The following is an 18,574-nucleotide window of genomic DNA, read 5'->3' as shown; positions in this document are numbered from 1 at the left end:
AAGACTTGAAACTAGAGATTGAGACCATAAACTCATGTTTACAATGTTTACTGAGGTAATAAATCAAGAGAGAAGTAGAGTCACTTTCTCATAGACTTCTAAACAACCAGAGGAGTCGCCCCCTGGTGGACATTAGAGACAATGCAGGTTTAAGACATGAAGCTTTGGATCCACTTTTCAGAACCGGAGGTTGCCGCCTAATTTTGAGTATCAAGCAGATCGTTTGAGTGGGAGACCAAAAACCTTTTGACGTCAACACGTCAACTCAAAGAACATAAAAATCATACACAGTACAAGAGCTTTTAGAACATCCAATCCAATGATGGTGTGACTAACTTGAAGCATTATATATTAACCTTCTTTAGAAGGAAGTTGTTTTTATTTTACATCCTACATCAAGGTTACATTTTGTGTAAAGAGCTTTTCACATTGAAACTGAGCCAAAGCAAACACTGTTCTGGTGTTCTCAGTATCTCGTTTTCTGGGGTTTCTCCCACTCAAGGCCTAAATCAGCACTTGCAGTAATGATTCATTGGGTTAGGGTTAGGGTTCCCAAAGGTCCAATCGAATTTTTCCACTCAGAGCCCCCAAACGACACAACAGAGAGCCGCCAGGCTGAAGGGGGAATCCCAGTTTTGCGGTTGGACTGTTTAGCTTAACAGGTCTTCAAAGGAGACACAACAGGAAGAAACCAATATATCCTCATAGGTAAACACATCTCAGGAGGAAAAGGAGCTCATTAAACCCCCATTCCTTTGTTTTTCACACCATTATCTCTCTTCCTTTTAGCTTTCCTTCGTCTCCTTTGTCATTCCCTGCCTTTAGGTATCCAGCCATTTATTTCTCTCTTAATATGTCTTTCCGAGCTGAACTGTGGCGCTGCGTGTTGAGGAAACAGCCACAGGGCAGCCAGTCAGGGGCGTTAATATCCACTCAGCAGACTGCAACGCCGAGACAAACTCTCCATCTGGGGAGGACGGGCTGAGACAGGTTGCATCCGCCGGCTAAACAACAGAGCTAGCTTATTTAGCTCCAACATGACGCCTGTGACTGTCGAAAAACAAACACTTCACCGTAATCACCATGAATTAAAGCCTAAAGCCATGCCTCTCTGTCTAGCAACCCACCCGCAGTTAATTACATGGAGCCGATTACATTTACATTTATATTAAAGGCCTAATTGATTGGAACGACGGTCGGTGTTCTAATGAGTTGGGTAATGATACATGCGGATTCATTTCCTTGTCTAATTTTTTTTGTGTCTTGATTCCCCAAATCAGTTTTACCCCGAGTATGAAATGTGTTCGAGGCATTTATCTGCCCAGCCATCTGTTCAAGTGTTCCTCTGGCAAATCTGAGACAACTCGAGGAGGAGGATGTTTTTCATTACTGCAGTCCAACTCATTTGTGTTGAAAACTAAAAGGCTCCTACTCACTGAGATAGTGGGGATCCTGCAGGCTTATTGCATGTCAGACTACATGACATCAAATTAGACATGTTCGATTGTGCAATATATATTCCATCCAGGTTTGTTTCCTTTCCTTTTGGGATAGTAAACTGAATATCTTTTGGTTCTCAACTGGTGGTCGGACAAAACGTGCACTTTGAGTAAATCACCTTTGACTTCACGATATTGTGACATTTTCACTATTTTATTATATTTCATGGACAAAATGACTAATCGAGAAAACAATCAGCAGCTTAGTTGAAGTCCTAATTATGGTGCAAATGTGAAACAAATGGTAACGAACACGTGTCATCGTGTTTTGTAAACGAGTTTGAATGTATGATTACGATTGAGGGATTGCCTCCACACGGCTCTCAACATGGCGACGGCTGAGCCAGCTGCTAGAAGCTAAAGGTGCTAACATCGCTAATAGTACAAACAACGGCAACAGTGCTGACAGAGCTAACAATATTTGCTTGGGAGGAACTGGAGGGTGGACGATGCATTATCAGCGGTATCCGCCGTATGAGAGCAGTGCAGAGAAGACGACACTTCAAACTGACCGCCGGTGGACTTGTCTTGCAGATTGATCTTGCATCAAATATTTGGATTACCAAATAAAAACAGATTTTCACGTTTCTCTCATGACTTTAGTCGACAGCAGACATTCACACACTGTAAAAGGGCCACGTATTCTTTTCTTTCTATTACACTTCTAAATATATCAGAAACAATTATCATGCATCTCACAGTCGTGCCATGTTGTCTTTTTAAATCACACCGATTGGCTCAAGGAGGACATTGCTAATTTACATATTTGTTTGAGGAGGACTGCACCAAAATGTTGCATTTAGAAAAGCCAAACAGTACACACACACACACACACACACAAGTGGGTGTATTTTGGTGAAAGCACTTGCGAGAGAACTACTTAACAATATGACCACGATGGTTTTGGTCAAGTGCTCTCTGGTGTGATCCCCTCTGCTCTGCAGTTGTCATGAGGACATAACATGTACAGCAGGTTCTCCCGGTGTATTGTTACAGGAACAAACTATCGGTTATATAACACATCCCCACAGTCCTGTAAAGATAGAAGGGGGGAATAAGCAGCGGGAGCAAAGTGTGATTAAATAAATATGATATAATGAGCGAGGCTGTTGCGAGGCTGTGAGGGCATCAGTGAACCAGCCAGAGATGTTTACGGGGCAAAAACACATTATCCGCCTGCAAGTCGCCTCTGAGATGAATTTATAAACACAATTATGCTTCATCACCTTCTAATCCTGATCTCACGTACGGTGTTTTGCATAATTTGAGACGTTTTCTTTTCTTCTACCCGCTGGTTACGAATAGGCTGCACATGTAAACCGTTCATCTATATAAAGAAATACGGTCTCACTGCAGCTGTGGGAGGTGTTGAAAGAAACAGACTGAAGTGAAGCGATCGACGGGTCAATAAAATAAAAAACAAAAAAATTAAACAGAGCCGCAGGGATCACAAAAAAAAAAGACAGGAAAAGAGTGCACATACAGGAGAGCGATTTGTGCACACGCCTGAACGACACCAGACATCAGCTGATCTGCCCTGCCTCCCGGTATCCATGACTACGCTGTCTCCTGGGAAGTTGGCATGACAACAACGGGAGGAGAGAGAGAGAGAGAGAGATAGCACTACACAGGGAGAGGGGTGAGGTGGAGGGTGGAAAAGAAAAGATGGTGAAAAACAGGGAAACCAGTCAGTGGTGCAGAACGGATATTTCACCGTTTCTTCACCGGGATACGTTTTATTCAAGAAGACAGAGAGTCGAATGATTGCACTTTTGCAGCGCAGGCATTAACTGGCGTATAAATCCTTTAGGCGGACAGTAGTCGGCTCTTCACTGTAGAACTAACCATCTGTCAGCGCTGATGCTGCCCTGCAGGAGCAGCGGTGAACACTCAGTATCGGGCAGCCAAGGGGACGCTGTGGTGTTAGCCCATCGGTGCTAATCAACAGTGAGCTAACTGCTCTCCCCTCGGTTTGACCTCCTACGATCGATAGCGCCGCCGTGGCTCTCAGCCTCCAGCACATCTCCATCTTCTCCTCACCCCTCTTCCTCTCTCCACGTCTTCCTCACTTTTTCACCTTGACCAATTCCCTCACCCGCCCACTCAGATTAAAAAGGCCGCAGGTGTGATGGATACAGCAGGTCAGCGGTTATAATCAGTGTTGTGATTGTGACTAAAAGGATGAATAACTTCTTGGGTTTGGCAACCAAATGCTGTTAAATGATGCACATTTTCTATATTTCTCTTATTGTCAACAAAACCCATGAAAAGACCAAAAACAACAATAAAAGAATACGAAATATTAAATCTTCAATAGAAACCAATGGGACTCCCAAATATAGTTCAGTCATTTCCTTTAAAAAATTTGTTGGGGACTATTTTCCACGGCGGATGAATCCACATTTGGTGCTCTAGTGAGTATTTGTGGCAGAAGAACGGTGTGTGTGTGTGTGTGTGCGTGTGTGTGTGTGTGTGTGTGTGTGTGTGTGTGTGATTGAGTCACAATAAACTACAGTGTGTGTGTTCATGGTGATGAAGGAACAACAGTGAGGCTCACTGATGTGTTTTTAATGGAGCTCTGTGGCTCAGAGGAGAAGAGATATCAGGTTTTGGACAGACAGACTTGTTAGTGATCAATCTGTTGTTCTCGTGGGATTTGTTGACAACAAAAACATTGAATATCACAACTTATCCTTTAAGAATGCAACAAATTATTAATTGTTTTAGGTAAAAAAACAGACACAAAATATTTGTTTCACGGTTAAAAAAAACACGGACAACACCCAGACCGGACAACGCCTGTGGTAGCAATTTGTCAATCACAGTAAGCCCCGCCCTAAAGCATCCCCTGCTTTATGGTCTGTTTGACTCTAAATGGACCATCATTTACTAAATGAACATCATGCTGTATTGAAGAAGACTTGAAACTAGAGATTGAGACCATAAACTCATGTTTACAATGTTTACTGAGGTAATAAATCAAGAGAGAAGTAGAGTCATTTTCTCATAGACTTCTATACAACCAGAGGAGTCGCCCCCTGGTGGACACTAGAGAGAATGCAGCTTTAACACATGAAGCATTGACTTCACTGTTCAGACCCGGAGGTTGCTGTCTGGTTGTCGTGTGTGTACTCTGCTACTTATGTTGTGTCGCTGTCAATGTGTGAAAGCTGCAAACCATACTATGTGTCCTTCTACAACACTGACGGCTCTCCATATGCGACTCGGCTCAGTGTGTGTGACTCTCTGAATGAACAATAACAAAAAATCATGCTTCTCTCTCTCTCTCTCTGACACCATCTGTCTCAACTCCATCTCCCCATTTCACTTCCAGATGCAGCGCTACAGGCTTCGGGTGTCCATCTCCAAGCTCTCCTCTAATTCCCTCTCGGGCGTCTCGTCACAGTTGTCCCCGCACACACCACCGGCCTCATATCTCGCTCATTTCACCAGACGACGCGGGCGTATCCTCCCTCGCAGGTTAACGCGTTACTCCTTCACTTCCTGTCTCATTCCCGCCTCACCTCCAAGGTCAGCGTTGCAAATAAACTGCGTGAGCGTTGCATGTGTCATAGCAGAGAACAATAAGAGAGCTGGTTAAATCAGAAATATCATCAATGGTTTGTTTACGCATTTACTGTGTTCTGTATGCTTGCCGAGAGTAAAGGCCTTTACGCAACAGGGGCATTTTATTTTCATGCGATTAATTTGCAGGTTGATATATTTTTTCCACATGGAATGTGAATATTAGGCGGCAGAAAATCTGCGTACGTTTTCTGAGCTTTCGCACTGCAAATGAAGGCATCAACCAACCTTTCAAAATAAATTCCCTAGACATGCAATTTTCGCAGGCAAGTAGTCGAAAAAAAGTCATAGTATGGTATGATAAAAAGTCAAAGTATGGTATGATAGTATTTCGCATGAATACAAAAGTGTAAAGGCCTTTATATGAGAAGACCGATACTCTCATATGCCAGTTAAATATAAAACTCCAGCCAGGAGACGGTTAGCTTAGCTTAGCATAAAGACTGGAAACAGGTGGAAACAGCTAGCCTGGTAACATCTGCCAACTGGACCACTCACTAATTAACACGTTATATCCCGTTTGTTTATTCTAAGAACAACTGAAGTGTAAAGACGATGAGTTGTGTTTTGTGCTGGACTATTTCTCAGTCGGGAATATGAATTAAAAGCAGCCAATTGTGGAGCTGAACGAGATGTTTGCATATCGAGATGTTGCCACAGGATAGCGGGCTGCTGAGATGTGGAAACCGGAGATAATTCAGCTGCTCTCACGTCCAGCAGGATGCACAGAGGAAATGTAAACCTCAACTAGGAGTGCAAGAATATCATATACTTTATGTCTCACTGTTGCATAAAAGGAACATTTATGTTCGAAAGGCTCCTGCTGGGCTGCAACTCATGACTATTTCATAATCAAATAATCGTTTGGTCTAGAAAATGTCATAAAAGGTCAAGTAGTCTAAAATCTAAAGATATCCAATTAAAGATGACATGAGAAAGAAAACATCCTCACTTTTAAAAAGCTTAAGAAAACAAATATTTACTATTTTTGCTCGTTAAATTACCTTAACGGTCAATTGATTATCTAAAAAGTTAATACGTTTTTCTGTCAATCCGTCAATCATCTTATTGTTTTACGTTTTCAGAAAGATTTTACGTGGGACTTTTTCTTAATAATAATTTCTTGCAGGATAAAAAAGATGACTGTAAAACCAAAACACTGTACACGCTACTCCATATATACATATCTAAATTGATATCATTTGTTAAACCACTTCCCTGAAACCTCTAATCTGAAGTAAAGCACCTCGAGTTACTTTTGTATAAACTTGCCTTGCTGATTAAAAGACGGTTGTTTCTCTTCATGTCTCTGTTTACAAAAGAGTCATAAGCCTGCGACACATTAAACAGTGTTTAGAAGAGCTCTCCTTCTATAAAGCCAAAGTGTGAAACCTCTGCACTAAACTGTGTCTAATGCGCCGCCCTGTGTTTACCGCCTTGTGTTTGCAATAAAGGAAGCTGTTCGAGGAACGGAGTGCTCCATACGTTGTAGAGGGGGATGCTCTTCATGGGTTTGTACTGCTTCAGGGGGTCCATCTTGTAGAGGTGGCGGTCAGTGATGAGCACAGCCCGGTCCTCCGCCTTGTGGAAACGGTTGATCTGGGAAAACACAAAGCTCCTCATTACTCACCCCGCAGGACAAGAGACACATCTCAACAGCCTGCAGGGAGACGGCGAGAACAACCACGAGCAGTTGGGTTTGTTTTGTTTGTGCAGACGGATGCATGTTGTGACTGTGGTTAGGAGTGGATGAATGCTCTAAAAGCCTCCTCCCTACCTTGCGCACGTTGCCGGAGAACAAAATCCTCATGAATTTGTCTTTCCGCTGCAGCTCGCTGGAAACCAGTGAGAACGAGGAGGCCGTATCAGGGCTGTCTCGCTTCTGTCGGACACGAAGAAAACACAGAAAAGCTGTTAAAACACGCCGCTAATCTAAAGGAATTCATCTCCTAAACTAGATGTACTCTCACTGCAGATTTCAATTAATCATTTTTCACATATATCACATATTTTTTAGAAGACAAGTTCAACGTTTTGGGAAATATGCGTTTTTTTAATGCTTGAAACTCTCCCGTCTGTACAGTACATATGAAGCTGGTTAGCTTAGCTTAGCACAATGACTGGAAACGGGGGAACCAGCTAGCCTGGCTCCGTCGAAGCTCTCTGCTTAACACAGATTTCGTTTAATCTGTACAAAAAGTAAAATGTTAAAAAAAAGACAATTTGCCGCTTCACTCGGGGGTTTGTGTGACAGACTATTTCTTGGCCGAGAGGCAACACCAAAACGTAAAAAAAGAACAGACTCACAATATGTTTGTTATATTTTTGCAGGGGGACCTTATGATTTATGATTACCTCATTTAAGATAGTTTGTTTTTCACTAAAAAGGATGTTCACTAAAATAAAAGATGTGTCACATCTGTGATGCATTAAAACATTTGTTTAAGTGTAAAGTGACTCCAGTATCTTTTAGTGCCATTTTAAGCACATTTTGATACTATATTATGAGAATAATGTGGTGAATCACAGTTGTTTTGGCTTAGGATAAAAGTGTAATGAACGTTTCATATCGTCCCATGTCTATATTACTGCTCCCCACCAATGCTGCCATCCCACCGACTCACCAGGTAGTTTCCTTCCCAGGCTCTCTGCAGCCCCAAGTCGGCCCTCTGGCCCTTCAGGGCCTCCAGGCTGGCTACCTTGGCCCTCACCTGCAGGGCCTCCTCTGGAGAGAGGCCTTTGATCAGTGTCCATGCCCACCACCTGGAGGTAAACACACAAACACAAAGAGAGAGCTGAGAGCGGAGGAGGATCGACTGCCTCCACTGAGACTGAGGCCCTGATAGTTGGGTCAGCGGGGGCGATACAGCGGGACTGCATTGGACCCCAGCTGTACTGTACTTATTGGCCCTTAACTCACACATCCTGACAGCCAACATCATTCTCTGGGAAGGCTATTTTTCGTACGGTGCCCGGCTTCAAATAGAGAGAAGCAAACAAACAGACGTCGGGATGAAAGGCGGCGAAGAGTCTTTGATGGAGGAAGAAAAATCAATGAGCCCAGTGTGAGCCCGAGGCAGAAGGAAACATGTTCAAGTGGCTTCAAACGGACTCATCTGGATGTAAAATAGCACTCGAGGACATGCGTTGTCTCCAGCTGTTGGGGTCAGACACACTTTTAGTTCAGCCAATACAGGAGAGGGCTTTTCTTCAACAGATAGCAATTTAAAAACAGTTTATTTTTAAAAAAAGCTCATTTTCTGCCTCTGTTTTGAATGAGAATGAGTAGCATTTAAAAGGTAGTTTTACTATATTTTTTAACAGTTTGAACAAAGCGGCTTGTTACTTGTGTTTCAAAAGCAAGAACCTTTATCCATCACACAGATATCACAGTGAAAGAGAAAGTCATGTTACCTGTTGTAGATGCTCCTGAGGGCCTCTTCAAACTTGCGCAGGACTTTGGGGGGCGTCGGCCACTTCACATGCCTGCCGTAATCCTTCATGGATCGGACGTTTTTGAAGCGGCGGTTGACCTCGCGGACGTAAGATCTCACCTTGTAGCGTCGGTAGGCCTGCAGGATGACGAGGGCCGCTCTCATCCGCCGGTATCGCATTCTGGCTAAGGTGCCCCTCCACACCTGCAGACGTAATGAACATGCACAGAACTGCAATCAGTGACGTATTATAGGAACACAACTGCTGCACGGCTCCTTGAAGGGTTCTTGAGGGATAAGTATTATACTGCTCTGCCATATGTGGCATATAAGCCTGTAGTGTCTCCCTTTAAGCTGTCAAGTTCTAGAAACGCTGGTTCCAACATTACCCATGATGCACTGCAATAGAGCGGGACCCTCATCTCTGCCAGTAATCACTGTGAGGACTCATAAAGACCTCCACATGACTTACACCGACCTTTATCTTAAGTGGAGTTCCACTTTTAGCACCAGAGGAAGGAATGAAGGGATATTTCTAACTGCTGCATCTACATTTTAATAATTCATTTGGTAGAATATCCACCGCTAACCCGGCTATTTTAAGTTTTTATGCACCGGTGGTAAAAAGCTGACTATAAAGAGCTATGACTGCACTAAAATGAAAATAAAAGTACAGAATAGAGCTATAAATACGGGTGCATATTGCTGTAAAAGTTACTATATAAGTGTGTATTTCAATGTGTTGTACTGCCTTTTTCTTAATTTGCAAATATGGAGAGAAATTGTTTTTTCATTACTCATCATTAGAATTCATTATACATTGTTTATTTGTGACACATCAGTGCTCGTAATGCTTGAATAATAAGGACTATAAAAAGGACTGTAACCAAACATAGGTTATCAGACCCTCTAAACATGAATAATAGATGTGAGTGGGACCCCAGGGCTCCATAACTCCTGATCCGCCCACACTAAAATCACCACCACATGCTCTCCCCTTTTACTGGTTGCTCCCCCTTTCTTACACACAACTCTTAACTTATTTACACATTTATTTGGCTGTACATTGTACCACAATAATGCTAAATAATCAGCAATAAGAGTTAATTTAGTGTCATAAACAAAAGGCACTGGAGGCTCACTCCTGAATATCTTGGAAGTGCAATGCAAAGTAACGATGGAGATCATGAATATTTAATCTTTCACAGTGTGGGGGTGGCCGTCGGCACAGAGAAGGATTTTTATTTTTAGCATTTGCATATTAAAAACTGTGGAGGAGGCGATTTTCACCTGATGAGACTGGAGCAGATTAATTCAAGATGATAAAATAGCATCCATATCGGCAGCAGATTTTTGTGTTTAAGTTGTTCTTTGGCATTATGCTCGAATGTGAAATGTGACTTTTTAATCTACCTCCACTGGAGAGCCATTACCGAAGGATCGACTTCAGAGCACTGAATCATCCACTGCGTTAATTCTGAACTGGGAACGGGACGGCTTTCTGAAAGAAGCTGCATCACACCGAGATCAATGAGAGAAATCCCGTCAGCCGTCTCATCACCGAGGCAGCCCGGTCACACCGTCTTATCTCAGAAAGGGAAGCTTTAAAGCCCGAACGTTTATGTAACCGTGTGTTGTGTTCAGTAATCTGAGATCAGCCCTTTTAGGCTAGAAAGAAGTCTGTCCCCGGGATGTCAACTGATACAGACCAGCCTGATGGAGCCTACTGGCCTGGTTTCTGTGCATGAAACCTCTGATTCGTCAACATTGTTTTGTTAATTATTACAAGCTTAGAAATAACAACAAAAGACAGAAATGAAAAGTCCTTCATATGTACTTGTCTCATAGTCTTTGTAATGGAAATCTGAAGGACTATCCATCTTGGTAAAGCTTTATATGAAGGTCCCTGTAATAAATGTTAGTTAATAGGTAATAATGCTCTAAAAAGTCCTTATAAGATGCTTATTAACAATATGTTACTGAGGTGGTAATAGCATTATAAACACGTTTATTGTTAGATTATAAGACATTTATAAGCACTGACAATAAATGAACAGTTTAGACTGCTTAATAAGGAAGTCACTAAAAGAGTTTCTTATAATTGTTTATAATAGCACAACACATTTATAAAGTTTAACTAATTTACCTTTTATATTATTGTTAAACCTTTACGAACCTTTTTTGTTGCTTTATTAAGATTAAAACATACTTATTATGCATTTCATTACTAGTTAACTGGTTAATAAATCTTTTATTATACACTAATTAACAGTTTTTTAAAGATTATTTTGGGGCTTTTTTGCCTTTGTTAGATCCAACTGAAGACGAGATGCAGCAGAGAGCCACGGACCCGACACCTGCAGACAGCTAAACTCAGTAAATGTGTTTGTAATGCTGTTATAAACAATTTAAAGAGTTTTATCATAGTTCTTCAGCAGTCTATAAACTGCTTATGAAATGCATTGTAATCTAATAATAAATGTGTTTATGATGCTACTGTCACTTTCATATACTTCACAACGTTAATAAGCATCCTATAAGCACTTATGAAGGCCTTATTACCTATTAATTAACGCTTATTACAAGAACTTTTAATATAAAGCACTACCAAACTATTGAAAAACACATTTCATGACCTGAAACACACACACTGTCTTACAGCTCATGCTACATTAAACCACCTTATCTGTTTTGCGTTGGTTCCTCTATAAAGAGAAAGAACAGGCTGTATTTACATCTAAACATTTCTGCATGTTTATGCAAAGCAACCAACATCTATTAAGGTACAGAAATAGCTCCTCTAATCCGGTGTTATTTTAAGGCTGAAATGTTGCTTCTCTGGCAAAATGGCCGCTGAGGACCTTCTCCTCGGTTTCCTTTAATGCATAATGGATGAGAATAAGAAAAGAGGAGCAGCTACTCATCACTAATCGACCCCGGAGACGATTCTCCCACATGCTCAGGGTGACAGCGGTGGGAGGAATGAATGGGGTTTTACTTAGTTGTCTCTGTGACCAAGGTTAAAAAGTACTTAAATTTAAATTCACAATGTATTCACAGTGTTACGGTAAATTAGGCAAAGCTTTCAGAGGAGGCATCGGGTCAAACATAACGTCGACTGATGTTAATGCTCGACTGAGTTTCATTAAATTGGTATTTTAAACTTTTAAAGTTAGTAAATATAAATGATGTGGGAATATCCAACCATCCTGATTCACACCGATATATATTCTAAGTGGACAAACTGTTTATGGCACTCTCTCATGTTTCAGCTCCATTTCACATTTATATAATATTTTATTTTATGCGATTCTTAATTTGTTTTCTATTACGTGCAGCTCTTCTTCGATAATTTCTGCCAGGATTTTACTCAAATAGTTGTAAAAAAAAAAGCTATTTTTAAGTGTCTAGCTGAGGACATACACTGTGTAATGTTATATAAACAAAACCACCATGTAGCGTTCCTTCACTGAGAAGTTATTTGTGTAGAATAACTAGTTATTACCAGAAAAAAAAATCTAATTTTCACTTTGATATTTACCATCGTGGACAGTGGTTGTAAGGATCGATTTAACACCGTCACAATAACAGAGAGATGTTTCATACATTATCTGGCTGTACCAATATACAGTATAATCCACAGTAATTGTGTCTACATTGTGAATGTGACACTATTGCTGTGCAATCAACAGCTGAAGTCACCGTGTTTACTTTCATTCACTGGGAGAGAACGCAGCGGTTGGATTATTGCATTATTTTGTATGATTTGTTTTCCTTCAAGGTTATCTGCATCTCATTCCTGCATTTCAACTTCTCTTCATAACAACAGTCTATTTTGTATTTCCCATCAAATTATTTTACAGAAAAAATGTGCAGATAGAGACACTGCAGATCTTTATTTGGTACCTGATGAAGGTCCATGACCAACATGTCGTAACTTTGGATAAACTGAATTAAGATCTTATCTGTGAAAATCTCAGAACATGTTTTCAATGTTCAGTTAAAATGTTGCTGTGATAACATCCACATGGTGCACGGGCCTTTGCCAGATCCACAACTGTTTATCTAAGCAACAAATCACTAATTACATTGAGCCTCGTGAAGGTGTGTGGCAGGTGGCGAGGGGTTAGAATTACGACATCCAGGCAACCACACGGGGCACAAACACAGCATCAACACATTTTCTGCTGCGATGACGCTGGTGAGCTGATGAAGATGACACCCGAGGGGGGGGGGGGGGGGGATAAATCAAGCCAATAACAAGGCCCCCGACGGTCTGCCCCCTTACTCTCCTGGCCAATAAAGCCATCTGATCATCCTTTTTAGAGACTCGTGCCATCCCGGAGCCCCGGCCCTCACCACGCTCCGGAGCCCCCCGGATTTATGAGATCATCAAAGCCAGATTGGGGATCTTTCTTTGCAACAAAGCAGGACAGATTGCTGGGGTTTCACTTGAGAGAAGAGGGGGGAAGGCACACACTTATCACACGAGCCAGGACAACTGGTGAGAGCTGGAAGGCTTCGGTTGGGATGTTGAGCAGAACACAGAGAGGGGAGGAGAGGACCCCCATTACTGCCAAATGAATGTCTTTAATCCAAAAGCATTGGGACTGGAGGTCTAATAAAAGGCCATTAACTAAACTGCAGTGTTGGCAATAAAAAAACAACAACAACCCTTTACATTGTTGTCAGCTAGATGTGGAAATAAAACAAACAAAATCCCGACACGGAGAGACAGATAGGCCGCTCTGCACCATCGACACACTTGACTGCTGCTGAGCGCCGGAGTTTCCACATCCTCTGGGGATATCGAGCTGGTTTTTCCGGTGACACGCTCGATGCACACGGACGGGCGGAGGGAGGCGGGATCGAGAGCGTGCGGCACAATTCGGTGAGGCTGCAACGTGCTCTGACACGGGGAGACAGAGGGGCCGAGGCACAGGCCAGCAGTTATTATCATGAATCAATAAAGGCAACACCAACACCACGAAACACCCTCAGTCCTTTGATCAGAACTCGCTGTAATACGTCAGTTTAGAGTCTTAGCTCCGGGGATAATACTCCAACGATGTGAAGGAAATGTGCTCAAAGTGATCCCGAACTAAACATACTAACACCAAGAGACAGTATTGACGGTTGGATTGAGCGGCTCATCCATCAATGAGATGGGACTGGACAAAGCAGATTGGAAGAATATTGCTGATGGTCAGCAGTACGAGCTTAAAGTCTCTCTCACTCTCACACACACACACACACACACACACACACACACACACACACACACACACACACACACACACACACACACACACACACACACACACACACACACACACACACACACACACACACACACACACACACACACACACACACACACACACACACACACACAGGAGGTAAAGCATAAAGAATACTATCCACCCTGTGAACCATTGACAGCAGCAGCACAGGTCTTCCACGTCATCTTAATATACAATAAATATGAAATTGTTCGTTGCAGCCCTTTGAATGTCACATTTGTCCACTTATTCATTAAACTCTTAACATTATTTTCCATTATTTTGTGTCTTCTTTTATCATCCAGTCACTTCCAGTAAATGCTTAAATATTTATGTGAGGTTTGTCTTTTTTTGAAGAATCTTTTTTCTACGTGTTTTTGGGGCATATGTTCAGCTTTCTTTTAAACAGGACACAGAGGTGAGTGACCGTCCTGCTGGCCTCAGAACAAGACTCACCTCTCTGTGGATAAATAAGATTGCAATGAAATAGATTTTGTGAGGATGTGCAGACGATCGTTAAAAGCAGTCTAAAACAAAACAACCTGTAAACTTTGGCTGTGAGCCACACATCTGTTGCCATGGAGAAAGACCCACGGTCACAGTCTTTTAGAGTTATTCTACTGCTGTAAGCTGTTGTGTACTGCAGGATATCTTTCGGATTTTTAGTTTCCACATCGAAGCTTTCTCTTGAGAACAGAGGAAGCACATTGTTTCCTCTTTTCATAATCCAGCAGTAAAAAGTGAAAGCGTCCTCCTTTGATTTGCTGCAGTGTTCTCACGCCGTGGAGTGCTTTTATGGCGGCGATAGATCTGGATGATAACTTAAACACTTTGCAGGTTCAGAGGGGGGATCAGAGGATTAGAGATCGTGTTTCTGCTGAGGTCTAGCAGGAGACGGATCAGTTCTGGACCGTTTAGCAGAGAGCGAGGCGGTGCTGGCCTCGCTCTAAGGAGCCCGCTATTCACAAGAGGGCTGCACACAGATATCCACTGCATGTCAGTCAGGTTTGAGTTATTACTGCACGAGACAACGAGTTATCCACCGGGAAATAATAATAAAAAAACACACACAAGGTAAGACACTTTATCCTTTTAGGACATTTCTTTTAGCTCCTGCTCAGACAAGCCCCGAGTGGCGGCGCTGTGAAAGCTGACTACCCGAGACAAACACTCAGGACGTCTCATAAACCAACTGCTACACGGAGACTATGTACAGCTTTGGAAAGCAATTAAGGTGGCTGCTCAGCGGGGGGGGGGGGGGGGGGGGGGGGGGGGTAGTCTCTGTTCTCGCCATCGCCGCTGCTCTGACAAGCGCCGACAGTTACTGTGATGTGGATGGCTGAGCTTGAATTTATGAAATATTCATCTTTACACAGCGGGACGGTGGGGGTGGCCTATGTTTAATTTATAACATCTGTATATTTATGTTGGATTTTTCTGCTTCCAGCATCCATTTCTTAAAGTGGTAATGATTTAGATCGGTCTGTGCAGGGTGGATGTATCAGCGTTGTTGTTGCAGGATCACACACATGGAGCTGCTCATGCACTCGGGCCTGACTGGAACAGCTCAGGTCGGGGGGGATTGAGTGGCTGCAGCACAACAAGAGCGGAGAGACGAGGTGCTGCTTTTGGTTTATGCCTGAACGTGACGTCATCACGGCTTCACTGGTCCTGCAAGTTTGCATTTCTGAATTTTTAGAGCTGCTCAGAGCTTTTCTGATAAAAGCACTTTTAACAAAGATGGCCGAATCGTATTTAACTATTTGGAAACAGGAGGTTTTTAAAATCTACATTTGAGTAAATTTGCAGCCAGATCAAATAGTTTATAGGATATTCAACCTGTATTTCTTTAAAATGCATTTAATACTTGAGGTCTCTCTCTACAGGGCTTGTATACTGACGATAAAGTAGTCCAGGAATATAACATATGAGTTTACAGTGAATTACAATCCCTTCTCTGAGCTGTGGAGGTTGGTTTATGTCGTTGTGCTGGTGCTACTCGTTGCCGGTTCCATTTTGTTTGTACGCCTTCTGGCGTTTTGGAGAATAATGCAACGAACAGCGCGTTGGGCATAAATGTTTTTGTGCGTGCTCGTAGACAACGGCAGGATTAATAAGGAGCCTCCTCTCCTCCAATCCTTTCCTCCCGCTACTCCACCCTTCCTCCTCACAGGAAGAGAGGTTTTGGTCATTTAAAATGGGGTAAAATGAGACAGTAGAACACAATGTTCTCCCAATTTGGACAGGCAGCGGCACCACAAGAAGTGTGCAGATTCACAAAGTGTGTTTCTTAGTTGTCTGATGGGGCACACTAAGTGCCATTATTATAAATCTGTGAGGCGAACGGAGGGATGAGACGTGTGTCTGAGCCTCAGTTACCGGCTGACGGACCGTCCTGGCGCCGCCGTCCTGCCGGCTGGCATAAGGCTGCGTGGTGTGCCAGGTGCTGATAAGGGGGGATTACTTGGCGCGGCGGATCGGACTCAGGCCGGGATGTTTGTTGGAGTGACAGCGTGATAGACACAGGAGTCAATGCTGCCGTCACAGCACTGTTTGATTTTTGCGTGTCAGAGAGTGCATGCAGCACGAGTGAGCGTGCACGTGAAGCACATGCTGCGCGCCCGGCCTCAACGCCGACAGAGGGCGAGATTAAACATGCCTGCTGCGACACCTGTGTGATGTTTGTTTTTTGGTTGGCGATTCCTCCGAGGGTTTCCCTTCGCTATCGAGGCCTGCTTATCCTGGCGGACACTAGATAGGGCTCTCCTCAGGGAGAGCTGGAAGGAACACTCCGTGGGAAGAGCCAACAGAAGGTCATACGGATCAATACAAAAGGTCGACCAATCAATCTGTACAGGGGCTCATTTGGCTGGAAAAACCCTTTCAAGTCTGTGAGCTTGGAGATACTCCTTGAGAAAGGTGGACATGAAAGCACAACGTGTGGAGGAATCTGCAAACATGATTCTCGTATCATGACAGCTTATGTATAGGTGTAAATCACATGGTTCCCCGGTGGAGGATATAACGCTTCAAGTAGTTTTAGAGCTGCCTGCCTGTCGGTCAGAGATAGCGTTCAAGTGTTTGCACGGTGCATCTGAGATTTGACAGACAGGCAGAGCAGAGCACCACGTCCACGAACCAACGCCTCCATCTATCAAAGTAACCGTCTCTGCTCTGCCCGACGTTCCGAACACACCACGATCACGACGGGGAAACTGTTTTCCCTCGCCGGAAAGGTGCAGTCACACCACGGTCGCACCGACTACTGAACGCAGAGGCACACAAACAGCGATCAATACTCAGATCAGATTTAAAGACGTGTCCAGCTGAAGGACAAACTGAAACACGAGCATCAAACAAAACTGCAAAGGAGACACATCATGTGGCCACACCCCAGCTAACACAGGAAAACACAGGAAACTCTTTGTATGAATTGTGGACTTTCAAGTGTTTTAAATCATCTTTAAATTGATGACAAATTAAATCAAAAACCTGAATCAAGTAAAACAACATAACAAACGAAGATACTATCATGTTCCAAACTTATAAATATGAATCCACTCACAACTTTACAATAGCTGTGCGGGCGACAACTTTCACCTGAGCGATGAAAGATTCCTGCGCTCACAATACAAGATTATATCAGCTCCGAAAATACCTCAGCGCTTGTATTAACATTTGACTTTTTCTAGTCTCCGAGTTTATTCATGTGCATGAATTTCTTTGAGAACACTAGAAAAGATGTTGTTGATTTGGTTCACTGGTTTAGATTCAAGGCAAAATCAGGGAGAGGAAAATCACGATTAAAGAAAGAAAGAAGAAACAAGCGTAATGAATTCAGTATTTCCCATGAGGTCAGAGGTTTGCTGTCGTGTCAGTATCTGAGTTCATAAGCCACCGTGAGGAGGTCAGACTCTCACCTTCTGGAGGAAGAGGACGATTCTCTGGACCATCTCCACCCGCTGCTCCTCCAGGCTGAAGAGCGTGCGTGGCGTGCGGATGAAGACCTTGGTTTTGCCGTAGGCCACGTCGTGGTCGAATCCACACCCCTGCAGGAGCTTCTTCACCGCCTCTTTGTCCGATGGCAAGTCATGGTTTGGCCACGTGAACTCTGAGATCATCTTGTATCTGGAGGAGGGAAACAAAAGACCAAATAAATGGTTATATAAAATGTAGATTGGTGCAGGAAGGAGCACAACCAGGACCTGGATTACTGCACATAAAGAGTCCTACTGGCTTTGGTGATCCTCTGGATGTTCATGGAATGAACATTTTTGATTTTTAGTGAAATGTCTCAACAGCAGTTGGATGGATTGCCGTGACATTTGGTGAAGACATTCATGTTCCCCTCAGGATGAACTGTAACAACTTTGGTGATCTCCTAACTTTGTGTGTCGCTGCATCGCTCCCGCTCGTCCTCCGCGGGGTTAACGTGTCATTTGAGACTCTAAGGATCCACGTCTGTCCATCACTAGTCTCTAAAAGTCCAGCCCCGACTCTCTCCTCTGAGAGCTTCTTCTGAAAGATCTTGTGTGTGAGAAGTGTTTACGCAAGACTTCTTTTTTGACGGCTAATAAGTCTGTTGATATTTCAGAGTTCATATAGCAGAACTAGCGGACATATGTTTTAAACGGCCATCTAAAAGCCTACATTTGACACAACTTGAAATTTTTAATAAACATGTTTATGGTATAAATGATTCATATTGGTCCGACATATCAGACTTTAGTAGCTCTTAAATGTAGATGTTGGTCATTACCGGCACGCTTGCTAC

General features: G+C 43.0%; 1 protein-coding gene across 1 annotated transcript in view; it reads right to left on the bottom strand.

The window, feature by feature from the left end:
• Positions 1-18,574, bottom strand: part of myo1d (myosin 1D) — a 79,525-nt gene that overhangs the window by 24,218 nt on the left and 36,733 nt on the right. The window contains exons 16-20 of the mRNA XM_076094135.1: positions 17,721-17,928; positions 8,499-8,722; positions 7,709-7,847; positions 6,862-6,966; positions 6,570-6,683 (exon numbers count right to left, since the gene is read on the bottom strand). Coding sequence (XP_075950250.1) covers positions 6,570-6,683; positions 6,862-6,966; positions 7,709-7,847; positions 8,499-8,722; positions 17,721-17,928 — 790 coding nt within the window. The remainder of the gene's footprint in view (positions 1-6,569; positions 6,684-6,861; positions 6,967-7,708; positions 7,848-8,498; positions 8,723-17,720; positions 17,929-18,574) is intronic.

Source organism: Anarhichas minor, unplaced genomic scaffold (assembly GCF_050575085.1).
Source record: "Anarhichas minor isolate MPS153535 unplaced genomic scaffold, ASM5057508v1 ptg000017l, whole genome shotgun sequence".
NCBI classification, from domain to species: Eukaryota; Metazoa; Chordata; class Actinopteri; order Perciformes; family Anarhichadidae; genus Anarhichas; species Anarhichas minor.
The sequence above is the reverse complement of the archived record's forward strand: the minus strand, read 5'-3'. Positions and strand labels throughout refer to the sequence as shown.